Source organism: Musca vetustissima, unplaced genomic scaffold (genome assembly GCF_032173495.1).
Source record: "Musca vetustissima isolate MV318-11 ecotype Yass unplaced genomic scaffold, APGP_CSIRO_Mvet_v1 utg1003, whole genome shotgun sequence".
Taxonomy (NCBI): domain Eukaryota; kingdom Metazoa; phylum Arthropoda; class Insecta; order Diptera; family Muscidae; genus Musca; species Musca vetustissima.
In genome coordinates, this window is record NW_026885744.1 from 31,787 (window position 1) to 54,182 (window position 22,396).

Genomic DNA, 22,396 nt, shown 5'->3' on the forward strand with positions numbered 1-22,396 from the left:
ATGTAAGCGAACATTTTACTCATTTGCATAAATATGTATATAGTTGAGTACACTAACACACGTCTGTATATACAATATAGATTGGTGAATGAACCAAGCAGACAGGGTAACTGGGGACATTCACACGTATTCAGCGTGTGGGGTGTTGAAAGTATTTCTGAATACGAAGAAAAATGTATGAAACCCCAAAATTTTACATCATGGAAAATTGTGTGTGAAAATACAAGACATGTGTGACAATAACAACAACGACAAGTCAACATTCAGGTAAGAGGGGTACCACGAACAGTCTTCAGTCATTTAATTAGAAAGTACGTTAGAAATATGGGTAGAGAAAATAATGTACAAAAAATTTGCATGTTTAAATTCTTGTAATAATCTGTCAATATTTACAAAATTCCCAGTATATATGGTCAATTATGGAACATATTGAAAATAGCATCTCTGTTTCATGGAGTTATTTCGCTTGATGTATGCCAAAAATGGTAAGCGGAATTTCAAACCTCGGGAGGGAGTTGCTGCCAAAGTCAATCAAGTATGAGTCGAATGAAATAACTCGACTATATTTTCAAATGTTTCCGAAATTTTTATAAAGTGAAAACATTGTTAAGATCGGTCAGTCTGCAAATTGTATATATCCCAACATGAGGTCGGACCATCCGCATACTGTAATTTGGACAGGACCGGATCTGTTTCACACTCCATAAACACAGAATGTCTAATTATGGCAATGTGTGAAGAATGCGGCTAAAATATTTAAATTTCAAATAACTGATAATAGTTGCCAAAATACGTATTGGCTGTAATTTGGTTCTTGGGTTTCTAACTGGGTAAAACATTCAACCAATAAAAACTCTCAATATTGGTAACCATATAGCGATGTCAAATCTCGCTAACAAATATACTCAATAGTGGTTCACTTGTTATACCCTCCACCAGGTCGAGTTGATATTACATTTGTCATTCCGTTTGCAACACCGAGAAATATTCACCGGGAAATTCTATTCTATGTCAATTTATTCCTGTCCGTCTGTTTGTTGAAATCACTATAGAGGACGCAATATTTAAGATAAAGCTCTGAAATTTTGCATAGACATTGCTAGTAGTCCTAAGATGTTTGGTATTGCAAATGACATATTTCGGTCCACGTTTTGGTGTATGCCTCATATAACGGTACCCCCAATATTCAGTATTTTGGGAATTTTGACACGTTTTTTAACCGAATTGGTTGTAATTTAGTATTTTGGGTTCTCATTATATAGTTAATGGCCGTACCAAAAGTTATTAAAATTGACACAAGTTTCCCGGTAGCCCCATATAACGGCAGTCCCCATATATTGAACCACCATAAGGGTGTAGGATCCATATAACGGTACCCCCTCACATCTCTGTACTAAAACTGATTAATATCGCTAACCCCCTATTAGGTAATCATCAATTTTTCACGACTGTTTAGGTATGTTCAAGGTCTTATTATAACATGACACCGCTATATGTGAACCAATATTTAGAGTTGTTGTTTGGGAGAATGTGTTATTCAATTAAAATCCCAAGAACCAAATTACAGCCAAGAATCAAATTATAGCCAATTGATTTCATTGATCGACAATCCTGCCCACCGTCGAAGAATGGCTCTTCTTTAATTACCGCTCTTTTGTGGATTTTATCCGAAAAGTTAATTGTTCTCGAATTATTTAAGATTTAAAATTTGATTTCGCCTCTGAAAGTCGTGTAAGTGACTGCAGAAGTGCCCATATTTGGAATTCAACTTTAAATCTACCAAATTAAATAAATTTAAACCCTTTAAACATAAAATAAATATTACGCGTTTTTCTTCCAATTTCCTTTTTATTGAAATAATACCTACCATCCAAACACACTTTATAGTTTTGAAAGGTCATTTCGAAAGAAAATTCTTCATTTTTAGAAATTCATTTAAATTTCTTCTAAATGTACATTCCAGACATTCACAAACATGCAGACACAAACACGCACACCATCTCTCTCTCTCTACATTCACACATAGGTAAACAAATTTGAAAAGTTAACATAAAATTCTGCTGAGATCAGCATCTGTGCATTTCACTATTATATACCCGACGGCAAAAATATCTGCATGACATTCATAACCACGGTAGACATTAACGTCAACAACTAGTCATAATAACAGCAACAACAACAACAAGACTTACCTGTAGACGTGATGTTTTTTAATATAGAAAACAAAATATACGATGTCAACAAAATGGCTTGTTTACGTTAAGTTTTCTTTTCACATTTGTGCTTTCAATACGCATTCTTTGTTTTTTGTTTTGTTTAGTTTTAATATTTAAGATTTTTAATTTTTTTTCAACGAAATGAAAAATAATATTCTGTACAGTACGATAACAAGTTGGGATATATATCACAATATATCATAGATTCGGGATCAGCACATGCGGGTATTTTTTAAAGAGAAATTTATTTATTATTCAATACGCACTCTCGTGCGTATAAGCAATACATTCAGATAGTACTACATATAACGCACGCATACGCCACAGAATACTAAATACTGAACGTTTTGTGCAAGGTCCTAAATGAGGTAAAGGGTTATCCATTCCGTGGTTGCAAATGTATGGGACTGGAATTCGACATAAGTCAAATGGTTTCAAGTCTGACATTGACGAAATTGGATCACTCAACTATCTCATAACGCATAAAATGAACAGAATGTTGAAATTTGGGATTCTGAGAATTCTCAAATAATTGAAGTGTGACCATTAAATACAGAAAATGCACTTTGGTCCGACGGTGTGATTGGGTTGGAAGGACTGTCTCCGTCTTTGCCTGCTGTTGAAGAGTATGTGGTTTCAACAAGACGGCGCCATATAACTCGAGCGAATACCGTTTTATGTCGTAGTGGCAACATTATGCGATTTCACACCATTAGACCCTTTGAAACGCTCTTGAGCACTTAAAACGTTATGGCAGAGATGTGTATCAAAAATTATCGAATATGATCACATAATAAACTATGCTTTCTTATTTTCTTAATTTCTTATGTGTACGCTTTATGCGAGCCAAACCGCAAACTGACATTAATAGTTTTTGATTGTAAAACAAAATGCCGAATAATGTTTTTATTATTATATGGGGGCTAACCGGAAACTTGGGCCAATATTGATCATGTTTAGTAAGAAGATTTGGCACCCCATGAGAACCTTTAACATCAAATTAATTAAAGAAGGTGACCAAAACACGTGGTCAAGCTTCCCAAAATACCGATCGTTGGGGTGTAGCTTTAAATTGGGGTTTTCCCAAAAGGTGATCATTTTTAGTAGGAAGATTTATTATATATTTTACTAGCTGACCCGGCAAACGTTGTTTTGCCTTATCAATATTGCATTAATATAAGGTTGGTAAAAAAACAAATAGTTTTTGACAGTTAGGGGGGAAGAGTTTGGGCAAACGCATTTGAATATGTTGTTGTTTAAGGTTACAATGGTCCACATCCAAACTTCAAGCTGTCGGCCAAAATAGAAACATTGTCGAAAAAATAATATACATTTTTGACAAATATGAAAATGAGATTTCATATCCAACACTTGGGCTCTAAAGAAAGTAAGACAAAACTTTTCGTCGACATTATTTTATTAGAACATATTAGTATTAGAACATAAAAACATTTTATGAATTTAGAAGTTTTGATCTAACTAATCAAAAAAACCATATGTCTTTAAAATCAACAATTTATTTAAACATTAAAGCTCGATACCAAAATTGGGGAATTGTAAACATTACTTAATATATTTGTTTTGGCGGAATCTCACAATTACTTTGCATATTTTCCTATTCTGAACACATACGATTTATGTGGTCATGCGATTTGAATAGTCAAAATCGGTGTAGACGTTCTTGAGTTATAAACGATCGAACTAACACAACGTTCGATTATTCCAATTTCCCGTCTTTCTGATGTTTTTCTCAATATTTTCTTCGTAAAAACCTTCCCAATGCAATTACAAATAGCCGAAAGGAATCGTGAGTGAAATCGGTACAGTCAATATACCATGCAAATATTATTCGCATCTTTAAAAATACATTTGAGGAATCATGAAGGCACATATAAGTTAGACAAAACACCATGTAATGCGGAATTGCCTCCATGTAGGATTCGAATTTAAATGTATACTCCCCGAATATAAGAAAATGTTCAATAATACCTTCGTATTTTGTTGACGTATTTGTAATCGTATATAGCGAATTACTAACAACATTGAACTGTGTTGAATACTTTGATAGACGTTTTCATTTTTTACTAAAACATTAAAACATATGTCTATGTATTGGCAATTTTCTCAAAAATATTCCTGATATTGTTTCCTATTAAGGACACATGGGATATTTGTTGTATTTATAAGTTCAAAACAATTTGTTCCATCATAGTGCGCTTTTAAGCACAAAATATCCATTTTATAACCTTTAATTCGGTATTCCCCATAGGGTAAGAAACTTAACTCATAATTGCCGGTGTAGTTTTTGGCATAAGCTCCATCTAATGGAACCGCTTAATCTTTACTTTACCATGTCTTACTGTGTTTTATTTGAGAAAAATTTCACAGTCTACACATACCATGCAAATTGCTTCACATGCCATAACATATATTTTGAAACTAAACAAATCTGGATTTTATGGAAAACGTGAGCAAATAATCATAACGATTAATCTTAATCTCTCTTTTCGAGTTCTTATTATTAAATTTGACTCTAATGAAAATATAAATTTATTTTCATATAGAATATTTTTTTCAAGACAATGACAATCCAATTAATTGTAGAGAATTAATATATTTTGAGAATATTCCATAATTGACAATTACATAAAGATACACGCTGCCCAGTTTTGCCCAAAATATGTCCAAAAAGAACTACGAAGAGATGAAACCATAAAGGTTCGATATACAATTTGTGGAAATGATAATATCTTTCAAAATATATTTTGCAACATTTTCGCGGATTTTTCTCAAAATTTTCTTCCACTAACATCTTTTCACATCAATTACAGACCACTAACAGAAACTTTAAGTCAAATCGGTACAGCCGTTTCTTTAAAATATTTTTTACAAGATTTTTCTAAAAATGTTCTTTCATAAAAACCTTCCCTCCGTAATTACCGACAACTGAAAGAAATTTTAAGTCAAATCGGTCTAGCCGTTCTCAATTGATGCGTTATTATACATTTTTCTTGCTCCATTTATATATATATATATATATATAGATTTGGTATTATCATACCACAACCCGAAATAAGAAATTACAAAAAATTAAATAAAAACAGGTGCCCAAAACCATTAAAATAGCGAATATTTGGATATACCGTTATATGGGGGCTACCTATATTGATAATTTTTCGTAAGCAGATCTGATAGCCAAAGTGTATCAAAAATACCAAATTACAACTGATTCAGTTGGAAAATTTATCAAAAATCCCCATAATACCATATTACATGGGGGCTATACCAACCCCGTTTTTTTTTGTTCTCATCAAAATTGTATTTTATTATCAAAATTATATGAATATTTCGATGTGTTGCAAACGACATGATGCGGAGCAGTCGGAGGTCCATAGCTCCTCTGTGGGATCTTTTCGGAATCATGTGTTCCCAAATTACACAATACCATTCATATAAAACTTCAACTCTTGAGCACTTGAAACCAATATTCGCCACGTTATGGCTGAGATATGTATCGAAAATGATCACAGAAGAAACTATGCTTGCACAATATCATTCATATATTTTTTTATACACAAAAAAGTGTTATCGTGACAGCCATTCAAATGAGTTGGTCAGATCGCCTCCCCATGGACAATTTGTTATGTTTAGCTTATAATTGTGGCGAATAGATCGAATAGAAAACCATATTATACCCGAAATATCATCTGATCATCATCGAAAAGTATAAGCATAATCCTTGGCCTTAACCGGAAGCGTGGTAATGGTAAAATAAATAATGTCAAAATACACCTGTAAGTATTTAATTATAACTCACACATCCTAGTATATAATTGCTATCAAGTTAAAGGTCAACCACTCACCTTTTATATACTACTTATGGGGTATATGTCTTTCAGGAGTAAAAATATGCTCCATAGAGATAACATTTTCTAATTTTACATCCAAATGTCTGGGGTCCCCTTTGACCCGCCAAGTATTGACCGCTCTTCATCAAAACAGTCATGCTTATTCTTGTGCCAAATTACTTACTTGTATAAAATTTCGTGTTGTTTTGGTCATAATTGTAGCCTCTAATGGCGATCAGAAAAAAGACTAAAATAAAATTGTTGGTCCACTTTATACCCTTAATATTAGTTGATCATTGCCAAAAACAATAGTTAATACCTAAAATACCACAATTTTTCAATATTGGTCGACTTTTTACGAACGGCATTTTCCCAAATTCGGTATTTTGGGGAGTATGGACAAGTTTTCTAACCGAATTGACTGTAATTTAGTATTTTATATTCTCACTGGATTTCTCAGTAGGACTAACACATGTAATTTAGTATTTAACACAAAATGTAAAGCAAATCTTCTTACTAAAAATTTAAATATTTCAATTCATACATAAATTGAGTCAAAAAGTATATATGAGTCTTTCTCGTTATAAAAATAGAATTTTCCTTTGAATATCACAAACGCACATTTTATTGAAAATCCATGTATTACAGGGTTCCAACCAATTTTTCGAAGTTTCACAAATGAAGTGACAAATTACAAATTCACTCCACCACATTCCAAGTTTTAATATTTATAATTTAATTTTTAAATATAGAAGTTAGCCCTGCGTGATAAGTAATATCTTCAGAATTTCTCTTTAAAATATTTTATTGTGTGTTGCAATACCGGCTTGTTAGTCATAAGTTAGAAATGTGTTTATGTTGAATTTAAGTTGAATAAGTAGAACCTTCCCTCATAGAGTATACAAATTAGTTATTTGTCTTACGGTATTCTAAGGCAATACTCAACGACCATACACCCAGCAAATAAAAAGATTTTCCACAATTTCTACCAGGTGTTTATTCTGCAATGTGTTTTGGAGATTCAAAAAAGCACTAAGAAACCCAGTTTTCAATGTTGTCACACTACACTTTCCATTGGCATATAACCACACAAACCTCAAAAAAACACTGACACATAAAACAAATATTTTTTGTCGTATTTTTAGAGTACCTTTAACAATACCAGCAACCACGGAGATCTGTTATGGACCATAACCCTCCAATTGAAAAAAGAAAAAAAAAACTCCCAAATAGTATGAAGGAGCAGACGGTGCAAAAATACTCACTGGTAATGACTGAAGGCTACCATGCATAAAGTAAACTGAGCAACGTATGGGTGACTGGCTCTGTGTTTGTGGTAACGTTCATTATGATGGCGACGACGATGATGTAGAAAGAGACCAATACAAAGAAAATTTTGTGGCAGTAAGTGACATCAGCAGTTGTCGTCGCAGCAGAACCATAAACAGAAGGTTGCAAAAAAATAAAACCCCCAACAAGAGAAAAGAATTGTGCTTTAAATAAAAATTGCATAAATTTAAAACTTACAGACCAGATGTCGAGAACAGAAAGTACCTTTTTAAAGAGGTGAAAAAGAGCGAAAAGGGATACGTTGGCAAAATATAGAAACACAAAAAATACATATAAATTCTCACCTGTCGCTGTAATGCCAAGGTACAAAATGGACTGCTTAAAATATTTGTCTTCTGGCATGCATTGTCCTGCCTCTATATTCTCCCCTACTGAAAATAAAATCTTAAACATCCACACTCATCTCCCAACCTGTAGACAGTTTACTGTCGTACCTGAAGTATCTCTGGCGCATAAATAAACTAGAACGTGTCGTGTTCATGAAAATGTCGTCTCCGGCCCAATGTATAGTGGCGATCAGAAGTGAGACTTTAGTTTTTTTTTCGTTTTTGTTGTTTTCGTTAAACGACTGTTCATAAATTCGTATGTCCAGACATAGTTTCATGGGTACAAAATAAAAAAAGTCCAACACCAGAGTACATTTGTAGCATAACTTTGTCATTGGCATTTGTTTGGTGTACCTGAAGCATTTTGGAGGCATACTTTCTGAGAAGTTACGTGGGAGAATGGAATGCGCAATAAATGTGATTTTTAGTTGTAACAATTAGCGTTTAAAAAGATTTAACATTTAGCATTGAACCTAAACAAAACAGGAGTAAACATTTTATTTCTAATTCGCATATAATGTAAACCGATTGTCACAAAACTTTGCACAACGTTCTGAAGTAGGTATTGGCTGTGTGTGTGTCAAATTTTGTGGAAATCTGTTAAGGTTTAGATATAACTCCCATATATATCTAGTTTCATCCTATTTTAAATAAATGGTGCACCAAAGACCCAAAGTAAAGACGATTAACACATATGGACCACGTACTAAAGTTAGTATAGCCTATCGTGTGGAAAGTTTCGTTGAAATCGGTTTAGGTTTAGATATAGCTACGTAAATATTTTCGTCCGAAATTAAATAATGAAGCAAAAACTAGAAATATGGCCGATAAGCACAAAAGGAAACAACGTCCTGATGTTAGTATAGCCTAACGATTTCGTTGAAATCGGTTCAGATTTGGTTATATCTCCTATGTAAAACTTCGTACGATTTTAAGTTAATGATCCACCAAAATACGACCAATATGCACAAAACGTACTGAAGTTAGTATAACCTTCAACGAGGTTCACACCTTTATAACTCGGGAACTACTTAAGTATATGAAAAAAAGTGAATAGTTTTGGGTTAATTGATATGTCGTTGCAAACTGCTCATGATATTGACCTCCAAACTTTATTTTAGTGGAAGCTGTGTCTACATTAATGTAAAAAAATGTGTAAAAACAGGTTGAGGCGAACCAGTTTTTTATGTTCTCTATCGATTTGTGACTAAGCCACTCATTGCACGGCCTTCGTGTCAAAATAAAACTAGAAGCCAACAAAATGGGGACTACGCCCCTTATGTATGATTTTTCAAAATTTTAACTGCATCTACCTTTAAATGATGCTGACATTTTGAAGCTCGATTTTGAGTGTTTTTTGAATTTTAGTTCTAGCATTAATACGCGAACAGGAATTTCTAAAAATCGATTATACGATTATTGTAGTCGCGAATCTGCGTAATTTGATATGTATTTTGTGTATGTAGCATGCACAGCTTCAGAGTAATACTCATCCGAAGATGCGAATTTTGTGCGATCAAATTTCTAAAAAACCTATTTTTCGGGCCAAATTTTTAGATCTGTCAACTTAATGATATAAGTACCCGCGATCAATAAGGTTTTTTCCGTTTCGGATGATATAAAATCTTCTTCGTGAAAATCCATCTACTAGAACGGCGGGAACTGGCCTTCCAAAAACACGAAATTTGGCAAAAAATGTTTTTGAAAATATCGCGGATTTATTTGCGTTTTCTGTGTATCATTTCCGCTTCAATAAATGACCTCATACGGATTTTGATCTTTTTCGAAAACAGAATTTTAAAAACTTCAGCCGAAAGAGAGATGTACGCAATTTATCTCAAAAATAGATTGTGATGGCACATCCATGGTTCTTAATGGACCACATTGAAATCGGTGTAGATCGATGTATTTTTATAGGGTGCACACAGAAATCGCATGCGCGTTAATGACATATGGAGTTTTCGGAAATTATTCGCGTTTTACGGTTTTTTGGGTACTTCAATGCAACGTGTGGCACATCTTAGCCGTTAAATTAAATTTCGCAAAATATATATGGATTGGAAGATAAACTTCAGTACTTCCTGGAAACCGCATGCGCATCAAATGATTTTGAGAATTACGCGACTTAGACGCAATTTAAAATGTATATTTCATAATATTATTTTATTTTAAGATTTATTCCTATTTATAGAACCCTAAGATTTATCGGAAGGGTCTTGATATAGTCCGCAAGGCGTATACTTATACACAAAAAGTGATTATTATTATATATGTCAATTTTTCAGCGAAATTCGGGTAAAATAGCAGAATAACCCCAACATTTTTTTCTGAAATTTATTGTATACAATTAAAAAAATAAATGTGATGACATTATTTTTTCGAACCAAAAACAAATAATTTTCCTCAATATCTTGTTTTGTTGTCGCTGTGATTTACAAACAGCTACACGGACTTGTGTGATTTTGATATCATTTGATTCACCATGGTGTTTAGATTATGAAGATATTTTTAAATTAATTTTTAGGTGTGTGTATGTCATTAATATATTGAAAATATTGATGTAATCTGCTATATATTTTTTATTTTTCTCATATTTCGCGAATATGTGCAACTTTTTCGCGATTTTTATAATATATTCATATTCTTATTTTACGGAGGAAGATATATATCAACGTTTTTGGTCAATATAATAAACGGCGTAATTTTAAGATTTTTTTATTATGCCCAAAATTAAAACCTCGATAACTTTTGCGCGCATCAACCAAAAATTTGATCGCGAACGGTTTCGGAGTCAGAACATTTTTCTCTATATGTGTACCAAAAATCATTGATGTGCCACATAAACAAAAAAGCTGATTTTTTGAAAATGGAATATTAAAAAATTGGCAATATTGCCCATATATATATATTTTCGTCCGATTTTAAGTAAATGGTGCACCAAACTCCTCATGTTTGTCAGAGTGACTCGAAATTTTGCACAACGTACAAAATTGAGCACAGAATGATGTCATTGCGTTTCGTTGAAATACATTTAAATTTATACTGATTTACATTGTTTTGTGCCATTATAAACAAACGACTCTATATTGGTCGAAACGAAAAAATTAGTATGAGTTGCAGAATGACATCTTTGTTAATTGATTTAAGTCAGTTCATATTTAGATAAAAATTACATATTTTAGTTCAGCCAGTAAATGATCCTTCAAAAATGCGACGTCTATAAGGATGCATCTGTTGAATATACTCAAAGTTGTGAAGGGTATCATATAAACGGCTCCGTTCGACTTTACTAACTTCCTTGTCTTCCTTTACTACTTACCTTTGTCTGTTTTTCTGGTCGCTCTAGAGGATACAATCATGACCTGAACATCACGAAATTTTACATGGAGAAGGGGATATAGAAAAAATAAGCATCGGTCAATATTTAGCGTGTCAAATGAGCCCGGACTTCTGTGTGAAAATGGCAAATTTTACATTACATAGCGAATATATTTACTCCTGAAGTATATAGACACAGAAGTTGATTGCATATACTAGAGGAATGGTTGACCTTTAATTTGATACCAAATATATTGATGTGTGTATTCGGATGTGGAGTTATACGTAAATATCTACTTTCCTTCTGATTGCCATTACCACACTAGAGGACATATATTTCTCTAATCGCTCTATAGACCACAGTAATAAACCGAACAACACACAAAAACTATTTCGAAAATATGGCAGGATAAGAAAGGATAGCTGTTGATCTTTAATCGGTCAAGGGTGTACAAATATCGCGAAAAATTGCCCTGGCCCGGAATATAAATCCGCAGAAAATTAGTGAGTTGTGTAGGGTATCATATGGTCGGCCCCGTCCGACTATACTGTTCCGTTCATTGGACTTCATTAATGTATACAAAACTTCCACGAAAATATATTCAATTTTCCCATATACTTTAATAATTCCCGAGTTGTAAAGTGACGAATCTCGGCTTCAGCTATGTTAAAAAATTGGTAATATTGTCTATATATATACTTTATGTCTCCAATGAATATTGCGAGGTGTTGCAAACGGAATGACAAATTTAATATATTATGGTGGTGGTATAAAACCAAAACACCACCACCAATGTTGTCTAACCTGCTTTTTCTATAGGCTTGAAAACTATCAAAAAAATTTCAGTGTCTTTAATATCAGGCTTAAGTCATGTTTCTGTGAACACAATCACCTTATAATCACAATAAAAACTTTTAATGTATAGGCTTCTGAGCTTAGTATTTAAGCTCCTGATATTTTGATATAAAAAAGACAAGCTATTAACAAGTTTTAGTTTTTTTGATTCCGAAGGAATAACTACTGGGTTAGCAAGAGGCCTTTCTCTAAATACAAACTCTTTCACTAATAGCCCGTCAGGCCAGAATGATTTATCAATTAATTTATCAAATAGTTTACCCGGAAGAACGATCTTAAATGATGAAATATCCCGGGGTTGCGATGAATTAAATTTATAGATTTTTATTTCATTCTGAGAAATATCCGGAATTTTGGTTTTTAAATAAGACAGAATGTTGTCAGTCGAGGAATCATTTCTTAACTTAACGAATTTCGTTGCCAAACTCTGAGTTTTATTGTGAAAAGAGTGGAAAAGGTGTTTCTGCAATTTTGACCCATTAACCCATTTTTTGATGTACAATATTTGTATTTCGATTTTCGTGCCAGAAATATGTATAGTAGTCCTCATATAAGAATATTTTACCAATATATCTGCGATAATGTTGCGATTTATATCCTGATTTCAAACAACTTTAATTAGCTTGTGTATCACATAAGTTTAATTTATATCCCATTTGTCAACACTGTTCTCTAATTGAACACATCTAATGGGATTCATTGAACGTTAATAAAACTCCCAAAGAAAACACTTTTCATCTACGAAAATATTTATTTCTGTACTATACCAGTCAATAACCTCTGCTAACCCAACTAAACCCATTTTGTCTATCTCCCCATTAACTACAACGAACTAAATGCATGTCGATGATAAAGCCCATGATAGCAAATCGATTTTCCCAATCGAATTTATGAAAGCTCAGAAAGGGTATTCATGCGATAATCTCATAACGTTTGAAAATAGCGGCAGGTTCTCATTAGAATTTGAATTGGTGATAATTATCTCTACAATAAGCTCTTGAGCTGATAAAGTGCTGCGGCTCGGCAAAAAGGCTAATGGCAAACTTGAGTGAAAGTGAAAGGTTAATGACTAGAATGGAGATTACTTGAGTAATTGCATAAGGATTTTTTTTCATCTTCTCTTACATCGTTATCGCAGAATGTGTGTAGAATGAAAAAAAGGCAGATAATTTAAGCACCAGATAGATATGAAATGAATTTGAAAAATAAAACGGAGCATCATAGTGACTGATGTGTTTAAATGGGGGTTAATTCCATTTGACACCTCCTAGGCAAACAGAAAATATCTTTTAAATTTTCTCTTAAATTTTGCTTAAATTCATACAAATAAATTTAATACTACTTAGATTTTTTATTATATTTTACTTTTTCACACTCTGGTGTTATTTTTTATATAACAGAACTTTTGCTTCCCTGCCACCGTCTAAACTTCATTAGAATTTGAGGTCATGACAGCAGCACAACAACAACAACAGAATCCCCTAACGAAAAGTTGTACACTTTATGCCTTTTAATTTTCATATATTTGGTTACTTTTCAAATAATTTCCTAGGAAAAAACTTTCTATTTCTTAACAAAAAAAGAAAAAAACATAGCATAGAAATTGGGGGTATATGAAAGAATAGATTTTACTACGCTACTATATAGTATATGGCAAAATATTGCCAAAAACTTTACAAATTTTGTGAGTATGATATCAGGAGTAGAATGAAATGAATAGAAAAGTGTATTCTATAGCCTTCACTTGGAAATAAATGAGGAAAAAGTAACACTGTGAAAGAAAACTTTTCATAATGATAATTGCCATATATGTATGCAAATTAGATGTACTTCTACATGTATGTATGTGTAAAATAATAAACGAGGAGATGAAACATATAGTATTAATATATATGAATATATGTATATATTAATATATGTATTATTACATAGTATTATTACTTAACAACAGATATTGGTGGAATGAAATAATGTGATTATTTGAACTTTTATGTAAAGAAGGATACTATATATATTTTATAGTATATACATATTTTATAGTATATACAAATGTGAACGATATTGTGTGGCGTCTCTCCGAATGAAAGTTTGAGATTGCTAGATGCTTACAGGAGGCGGAAAACCCAGTGACAATAAATTACTTGTTAAAATGTCAACGGCTCTAACCCAAGGCTGCAATGAACATGACCTATATCTAACCAGTGAGCGGGACAGTATAGTCGGAAGGGGCCGAACATATGATACCCTAAACAACCACCTCCGAACTCAATTTTCTGCAGATCTATATTCCGAGACTGGGTATCGCCCTTCGCCCTAATGCCCTTTTTGTTATTCCTCTTTGTGTGATGTACTTGAATTCGCCGCACAAAGAGAATAACACTTATTGTTGTTGTTTACACGCAACAACAGTCGAAGATCAAACAGAGGAATGTATGTACATACGTACATACATTTATTTACTTATTCTTTTTCTCTGCCTCTGTCGATCGTTCTGCCGCTGGGCAATGTAAATAATATTGTCCCGCTATCCTGGTTGGTATACCAGAATATTGAAACAATAAAACATTACTATTTGAAACATTCAAAGTGAAAAGAAGTGTTTGATTTTCGGTGACGGGAAAAAGGCAAAATACAAAAAAAAAAAAAAAAAAAAAAAAAAATACCCAACACACAAGTTGAGCGGAAGAATTGCAAAGTGCAAACATTTAATAAATAATATTTAAATAAACGAAAATAATTAATAGATCTTGCTCGTGAGCAAATATAAATTGTCTCCTGAAACAAAATTATATTGGAAATTTGTACAGCCTTACACATTAAGGCTATTCTGTGGAAAAATTAAATAAAAGTCCAACGATCGGAGGAAATCAGTGCTGCAGACAAACAACTTGCCCTGTTGTTGGGAAAATACCTATATGAAGGAAATGCTTACTCTGAGGAGGATTTTGATTCTTGGGACGAACATATTACTGCCTCTGGAGGAAGAATTACTTGCGCCCTGGGATAAACAAAACATAGTGAGTGCCCGTTGGAACAATATCAGCATCTACCCACGGAGTAAGTACATTTGCATACTCAAGCCGAACCCTTGAGTTAGGAATTTGTTTAATTGCATATTGGACAAATTCCGGGGTTGTCAAAATAGGCAATCCTCAAACATTGGCGACCGTGACAGGACACTTGTGAAGCGTCCTCCTAACCTCAAAAATTGTGTTGTTGTATAACCAAGTGCATTTGGTATACTTTTGCCCGCCTTTCTCCATCGGCCATATTTACGCCATTTTAAGAAGAAATTGGCGTCACCTTTGTAAGCAATTAGCGACATTGCTGAAAATAAAAATTAGAGTGAGACAACGTACTCCATATATATTCTTACTCTTCTTCTCTGGAATTTAAGAAAAAAAACTTTGCTCGATTGCTCTTATTACGCAATATATTCGTGGTTAAAAAATTTTCTACATTCCCAAATTTATTTAAATTAAATAATCAAAATTATGAATAATGAACCAGCTCAAGTGTCCCAAAGGGAAACAACTATTGAGGAGCTGAAACAACAGCGTGGCTCATCTAAGGGTAGTATGACTCGCATAAAAAATATAATTGAATCCAATCCCTCTCTGTCTCATACAGAATTGGAATGCAGGTTGGGAATTATAGAGTCATACTACAAACAAGCTTCCTACTACCAAAATCAAATTGAAAGATTGTCCCCTCAAGACAATGGTAGAGCTGAAATTGACGAACTTTATGTCACAATCAAATCTCGAATTCTTACCCTCATCGGACAAGGCAGACGTCCAAGCATTGGTGATCAGTCTTTCGTGTTGCCTCATGCGCCGTCGAGCAGACTTCCAAGCCTTAAATTACCCAAATTTGATGGGAAATATTTGGAATATAAAAACTTTATAAATACTTTTAATAATTTGGTTCATAATGACCAAAATATATCCACTTCGGAAAAATTCAACCATTTGCTCTCATGTCTCAGTGGGGAAGCTCTTGCCACAATAAAGGCATTCCAAGTCACCGACGAAAATTATCCGAGTGCTCTTAGGAGATTAAAAGAGAGGTACGACAACGACACTTTGATTTTTCTCGAAAATGTCACAACGATGTTTGACCTTCCGAAATCGAATAAACCTGTTCCAAAGCAATTGAGGAATATTGTTGATACGATTTCAGCTTTGTATAGCTCATTAAAATCCCTTGGCTCATATGAGAAAATTTGTGATGCATTCATAATTCATCTGGCTATGAGCAAGGTTGATTCGGAGACAAAACAACGATGGGATGAATTCATCGATTATTCTAAATTGCCCTCTTGGGCTGAGTGTTGTGCCATGTTGGACAAACGTTGTCAACAATTGGATGCCCAGTGCCGAAGATCGTCAAAACAATTTACCCCGAATACAACAACAAATTACTCACATAGTAATCAAAAACAACATTCGTTTGTAACTAAAAATGTGCCTCAAGATTCCGTTTGCATGCATTGCTCGAAATCAGGCCATATGATAACTACCTGCCAACGCTTCATCGTTTTAACTCCAAATCAACGAATTGAACAAGCGAAACATAATAATCTTTGTCTGAACTGTCTCGCAAAAGGGCATGGTTACATACAATGTCCCTCAAAATATTCATGCAGATTTTGTAAAAAACGTCATCATTCGCTTCTACATAAGCAAATTGATCAAGCATCTTGCTCTCAAGAAGAAGAGCCGTTACCTTCCTCTGCTGCCACACATGGTACTTTTCAGAACAAGCCTAGCCCTCAAGTGAGTAATGTAATTCTTGCTACAGCATTAGTATTGGTTCGTGACTCTGAGGGGAAATTTCAACTTGGACGAGCTCTACTTGACTCATGTTCCCAGGTGAATTTTATAAGCGAAAGTCTTTGTAACATTCTGAACTTAAAGAAATGTCCAAATCATACTGATGTCTCAGGAATTGGTTCTTCAAAATTAAAAGTTTCCTACAAAACACAAACTACGATTCGATCTCGTCTAAACAATTTTAATTTATCATTGGAGTTTCTTGTCTCACGCAATATTACCGGATATCACCCCGATGAAAACATTTCAATTAAAGATTTTAATTTGCCATCTAACATAGAGCTGGCCGATCCAGAGTTTCATCGTCGTCGAGGAATTGATATGCTACTTGGAGCAGAATCTTTCTTTCAACTTTTGTCCGTTGGTCAAATAAAACTTGGAAATAACTTGCCCACATTACAAAAAACACTTTTTGGTTGGATTGTCTCGGGGAAGTATACCAGCAATAAATTAAATACACAACAATCAACTTACTCTATTGTGCAAAGTGAGAATATTTTCCAAGAACTAAATAAAAATATGGAGATGTTATGGAAAATTGATACGGTGGAAAATAAGCGTCAGAAATTGTCTCTGGAGCAGCAAAATTGCGAGCAGCATTTTCTGAAAAATGTCTCAGTTCAAAATGATGGACGTATTATGGTGAAGCTGCCCCTAAAAGGTGATCCAAATTGTCTTGGCGATTCCCGTGATATTGCACTACGACGTTTCTTTTCCATGGAGCGAAAATTAAACAAAAATCCAGACTTGAAAAATGAATACTCGAAATTTCTTAGGGAATATGAAGAAATGGGTCACATGTCGCAGGTGAATGAAGCCGAAGTTGGTTTCCCTAATTACTACATACCACATCACTGTGTTCTTCGACCAAATAGTGTCTCCACGAAATTGCGTGTTGTTTTCGACGCATCATGTCGTACTTCTTCTCAATTGTCTCTGAATGAGATCATGATGGTGGGCCCAACAATCCAAAACAATTTACTAATCACCGTGCTCCGTTTCAGATGTCATCGATTTGGACTGACAGCTGATATTGTCAAAATGTATCGGCAGGTATTGGTCCACCCTGAGGATAGGCAACTCCAGTTGATTCTTTGGAGACATGACTCTACACAACCGGTAAAAACTTTTGCTCTTAATACCGTTACATACGGAACTGCCTCAGCACCATATTTGGCCATCAGAGCATTGAATTATGCTGCCGAACGTGTTCCCGAACCTTACAACGTTGGGAAGTCTGTGGTCACAAATGATTTTTACGTCGATGATATGGTGACTGGTGCTGACGATCTTGCCTCTTTACAACGCATCAAGAAGGAGGTATCAGAAATTTTATCTTACTCTAAATTCTCACTATCGAAGTGGCATAGCAATTGCCCAGAATTGACTTCAATGGATGATGGGATCAAAGAGATGAAACTGGATGATGACGTCACTAGCACTTTGGGAATGACATGGCACTCAAACGATGATACATTCCACTTTGAGTTTCGGCCATCAAAAATGTATTCACATAATACTAAAAGAAATATTTTGTCTCTGACGTCAACCCTCTTTGACCCAATGGGCTTAATAAGCCCACTCATAATAAAAGCCAAAATCTTACTCCAACATCTTTGGATTATAAAATGTGATTGGGATGAATCAGTACCCCAAGAAATTGACTCGGCTTGGAATAATATTATGGCGGATTATCGTAATTTGTCGCAAATTAAAGTTCCTCGATACATTCGAATGCCGAATTATACCAATATTCAACTTCATGGTTTTGGAGATGCCTCAATGAAGGCATATGGTTGTTGCCTGTACTTTCGATGCGAAGACTCATTCGGCAACATATCTGTACATTTAATTGCATCAAAATCCAGAGTTGCACCTTTAAAAACAAGAACTCTGCCTCGTCTGGAATTATGTGCAGCCCATTTACTCGCTACGTTCTGGAGCCAATTGAAAACGTATTTCAAATTTCCTATTTCAAAAATATATTTCTGGTCGGACTCTCAAATTACCCTTCATTGGATAAATTCGCACTCTTCGACTTTATCAACATTCGTGGGAAACCGAGTAGCAGAAATTCAAGAAATTTGCAATGATGTCTCTTGGAATTATGTCCCAACGGACCAGAATCCAGCCGATTTAGTATCTCGAGGTTGCTCTGTGGACGATTTGTTGAATTCAGCTTGGTTCCAGGGGCCTTCCTTTCTCACGAGCCCATTTTCCGATTGGCCAAATCGTTCCGGTTCAAATCTAAGCGAGTGTGAATTGCAATTGGAGAAACGCAAAACCACTTTGGCAGCAAAAATTGAAGGATTGCCCGATATGTTAAATATTGTCCATAAATTCAGTAACTATTTAAAATGTCTCAGAATTTTCTCATACATTTTTCGTTTTCGTTCAAGGAAAATTCCGAAAGAGGTCACAATAACTCCAGATGAATTGAAACATTCTCTTCACAGAATTGTATGGCTAATTCAACAGCACTATTTTACAAAGGAATTTATGGAACTCTCAAAACATGGATCTGTTTCTGGTCAGCTGTCATCTTTGGCTCCGTTTATAGAAGAAGTTGTTGGAGTTCCGTTAATCCGTGTAGGTGGTCGGTTGTTAAATTCAAATTTGACTACAGATGCCAAATTTCCCTTGCTCCTACCAAAGAATGACCATCGCACAAATTACCATGCTGGCCCAAGAGCATTGGTATCTCTGACTCAACAACAATTTTGGATTATCAATTGCCGATCTTTGGCAAGACAAGTGGTTCATCACTGCATACATTGCACAAGGTACAAACCAAAATTGCTGACTCAAGTAATGGGTAACTTACCCAAGGATCGAGTAACTGGTTCTCGTCCATTTGAAGTAGTTGGAGTCGATTTCGCTGGCCCTATACCCACATACCTCAGGATCCGCGGAAAGGGTCCATATAAATCCTATATAGCTGTGTTTGTGTGCTTTGCTACAAAGGCTGCCCACCTTGAAGCGGTCTCAGACTTGTCCAGTGAAGCCTTTATAGCAGCATTAAAGCGGTTCATTGGTCGCAGAGGTGTTCCTACCAAAATTTGTTGCGACAACGCCACCAATTTCATTGGCGCTGAGAGGAAATTAAATGAATTTCACCACCATTTTCATCAGGAGGCAAATAAGGCAGCCATTGCAGATTTCGCTTCAACAAAATTTATTGAATTTTCCTTCATTCCTCCCAGGGCCCCTCATTTTGGCGGATTATGGGAAGCGGCCGTAAAATCAGCAAAGGGTCACTTGTTCCGAACGCTACATAATGCTCGACTGACTTTTGAAGAGTTATCAACAGCCCTGGTGGAAATTGAGGCAATTTTAAATTCACGTCCCATTGGCTCGTTATCAACGGATCCCAACGATTTGGAAGCTCTTACTCCTGGGCATTTATTAATAGGTTGCCCTCTGCAAAGTGTTCCAGAGAAGACAAACTTTGACTCGGAGATATCTCATTTGCAACACTGGCAGAGAATCTCAGCAATAAAGTCTCATTTTTGGCGCAGGTGGCACATCGAATATCTTGCTCAACTTCAAAATCGCTATCGTTGGAAAAAACCGCAACAAAATTTGAAGGTCAATGATTTGGTGATTGTTCATGAAGACAATGTCGCTCCGATGAAATGGGTTCTTGGTCGTGTCACACACATTGTCCCTGGGGCAGATGGCTTTGCTCGAGTGGCCGAAGTAAAAACACCACATTCAACATTTCGACGTCCAATCGCAAAATTAGCTGTTTTACTCCAAGATGAAAATTTGATTGAAACCGGAGGTTTCAATGGGGCCCGGCATGTTAAATCCCTTTAATTATTCTTATTAAATTTATTTAATATTTTCTGGCTCAAGGGTCATTTAATTTTATTCATAAAATTGTGTTACATTTTTTATTTAAAAAATACTTAAATTAGTGTAAATTATATTAATTTATTTTTCACGATTGTTTGTAATGCTATAATAATATGTTTGCACCAAACGAGAGCCGCCCTAATGCCCTTTTTGTTATTCCTCTTTGTGTGATGTACTTGAATTCGCCGCACAAAGAGAATAACACTTATTGTTGTTGTTTACATGCAACAACAGTCGAACGATCAAACAGAGGAATGTATGTACATACGTACATACATTTATTTACTTATTCTTTTTCTCTGCCTCTGTCGATCGTTCTGCCGCTGGGCAATGTAAATAATATTGTCCCGCTATCCTGGTTGGTATACCAGAATAATAAATAGAACAATAAAACATTACTATTTGAACCTATTGAAGAAGAAAGACGTTGTTTTATTAAAAAGTTATTGGTGACGGGAAAGAAGGCAGATAAAAGTGAAAATACCCAACACACTTGTTGAGTGAAAGAATTGCAAAGTGCAAACATTTAATAAATAATATTTAAATAAACGAAAATAATAGATCTTGCTCGTTAGCAAATATAAATTGTCTCCTGAAACAAAATTATAGTGGAAATTTGTACAGCCTTACACATTAAGGCAATTTTGTGGAAAAATTAATAAAAGTCCAACGATCGGAGGAAATCAGTGCTGCAGACAAACAACTTGCCCTGTTGTTGGACAAATATATATATGAAGGAAAAGCTTACTCTGAGGAGGATTTTGATTCTTGGGACGAAAATATTGCTGCCTCGAGAGGAAGACTTGGTTGCCCTTTGGAACAAATCACACTGAACCACGGAGTAAGTACATTAACATACTCAAGCCGAACCCTTGAGTGAGGAGTTTGCCTAATTACATATTAGACAAATTCCGGGGTTGTCAAAATAGGCAATCCTCAAACACTGACCATGTGCCGATTGTTCCGGTTGAACAACGTTGAACCCATAAAGGCTCAAACCAACGCCTTTTGATCGATCATAATGTGGGATTAGTAGGTCATATGCGGTACAGCCCTTGGCACTAGAGTTATGTCGTTGCAGAAAGAACAAGTTCAAAAAATTATTTCGAAAAAGGAACTATCGGTACTAGGTCCGGTAAACCCGTTCACCTAGATCCTTTTGTTTCAATCGTGCATCTAGATGTATCCGGTTAAATAAACGATAAAGCTAAAATAAACGATGAAACTAACTGAACGACAAAGTTTCTTTTGGAAGTGATTCGGAAAAAATTGAACCGTTCAGAAACGAGAAATCTTTAAAACATTTTTCTTTAAATTCTACATATATCTGACAAACACACTGCCGGTTGTAGATTATATAATGTGCTAACATAACTGTTCGGTTGCTCACGGTCTATTATGATTTAGTGGTCGTAGACATTTAAGGAATCCTCTTAACCCTTTAAGGAATCCTCCTTTTTTTCTGGTATCATGACAGAGTACGGCTACAAGTATTCCGTTGTGAACAGCCCGCAGCTTTCTATAGAGGTAACTGGTGAACTCCTTGAAACCTATTAATCAGCTTCTAAATTGTTGGGAGGTTATAAATCGGATAATCTGTCGAAGAAGATGATAATGGGGAGTCAAGGTCTGGGCCAAGAGAAATTACGGTTTTTCAAGGTAACATCATTTATCAGATTTGTTATTTATCTAGTTTTTGGATTGAAGGTACCGTTTTCAACCAAAGGGGTTATAATTTGACAAAAATGATGAATTTTGGATCATTTTTTATAGTAGGATTTAGACATGT

At 34.8% G+C, this 22,396-nt stretch overlaps 1 protein-coding gene across 1 annotated transcript; it reads left to right on the plus strand.

Moving 5' to 3' along the window:
* Positions 1-19,560: 19,560 nt before the first annotated feature.
* On the plus strand, positions 19,561-20,568 carry LOC133333008 (uncharacterized). The gene has a single exon (XM_061541343.1). The coding sequence runs from the start codon at positions 19,561-19,563 to the stop codon at positions 20,566-20,568; it is 1,008 nt and encodes a 335-aa protein (XP_061397327.1).
* Positions 20,569-22,396: the final 1,828 nt, after the last annotated feature.

Bases quoted from the DNA above. Each gene is read 5' to 3' on its own strand.
- LOC133333008 (XM_061541343.1), top strand. From the start codon at position 19,561: ATGGGTAACTTACCCAAGGATCGAGTAACTGGTTCTCGTCCATTTGAA.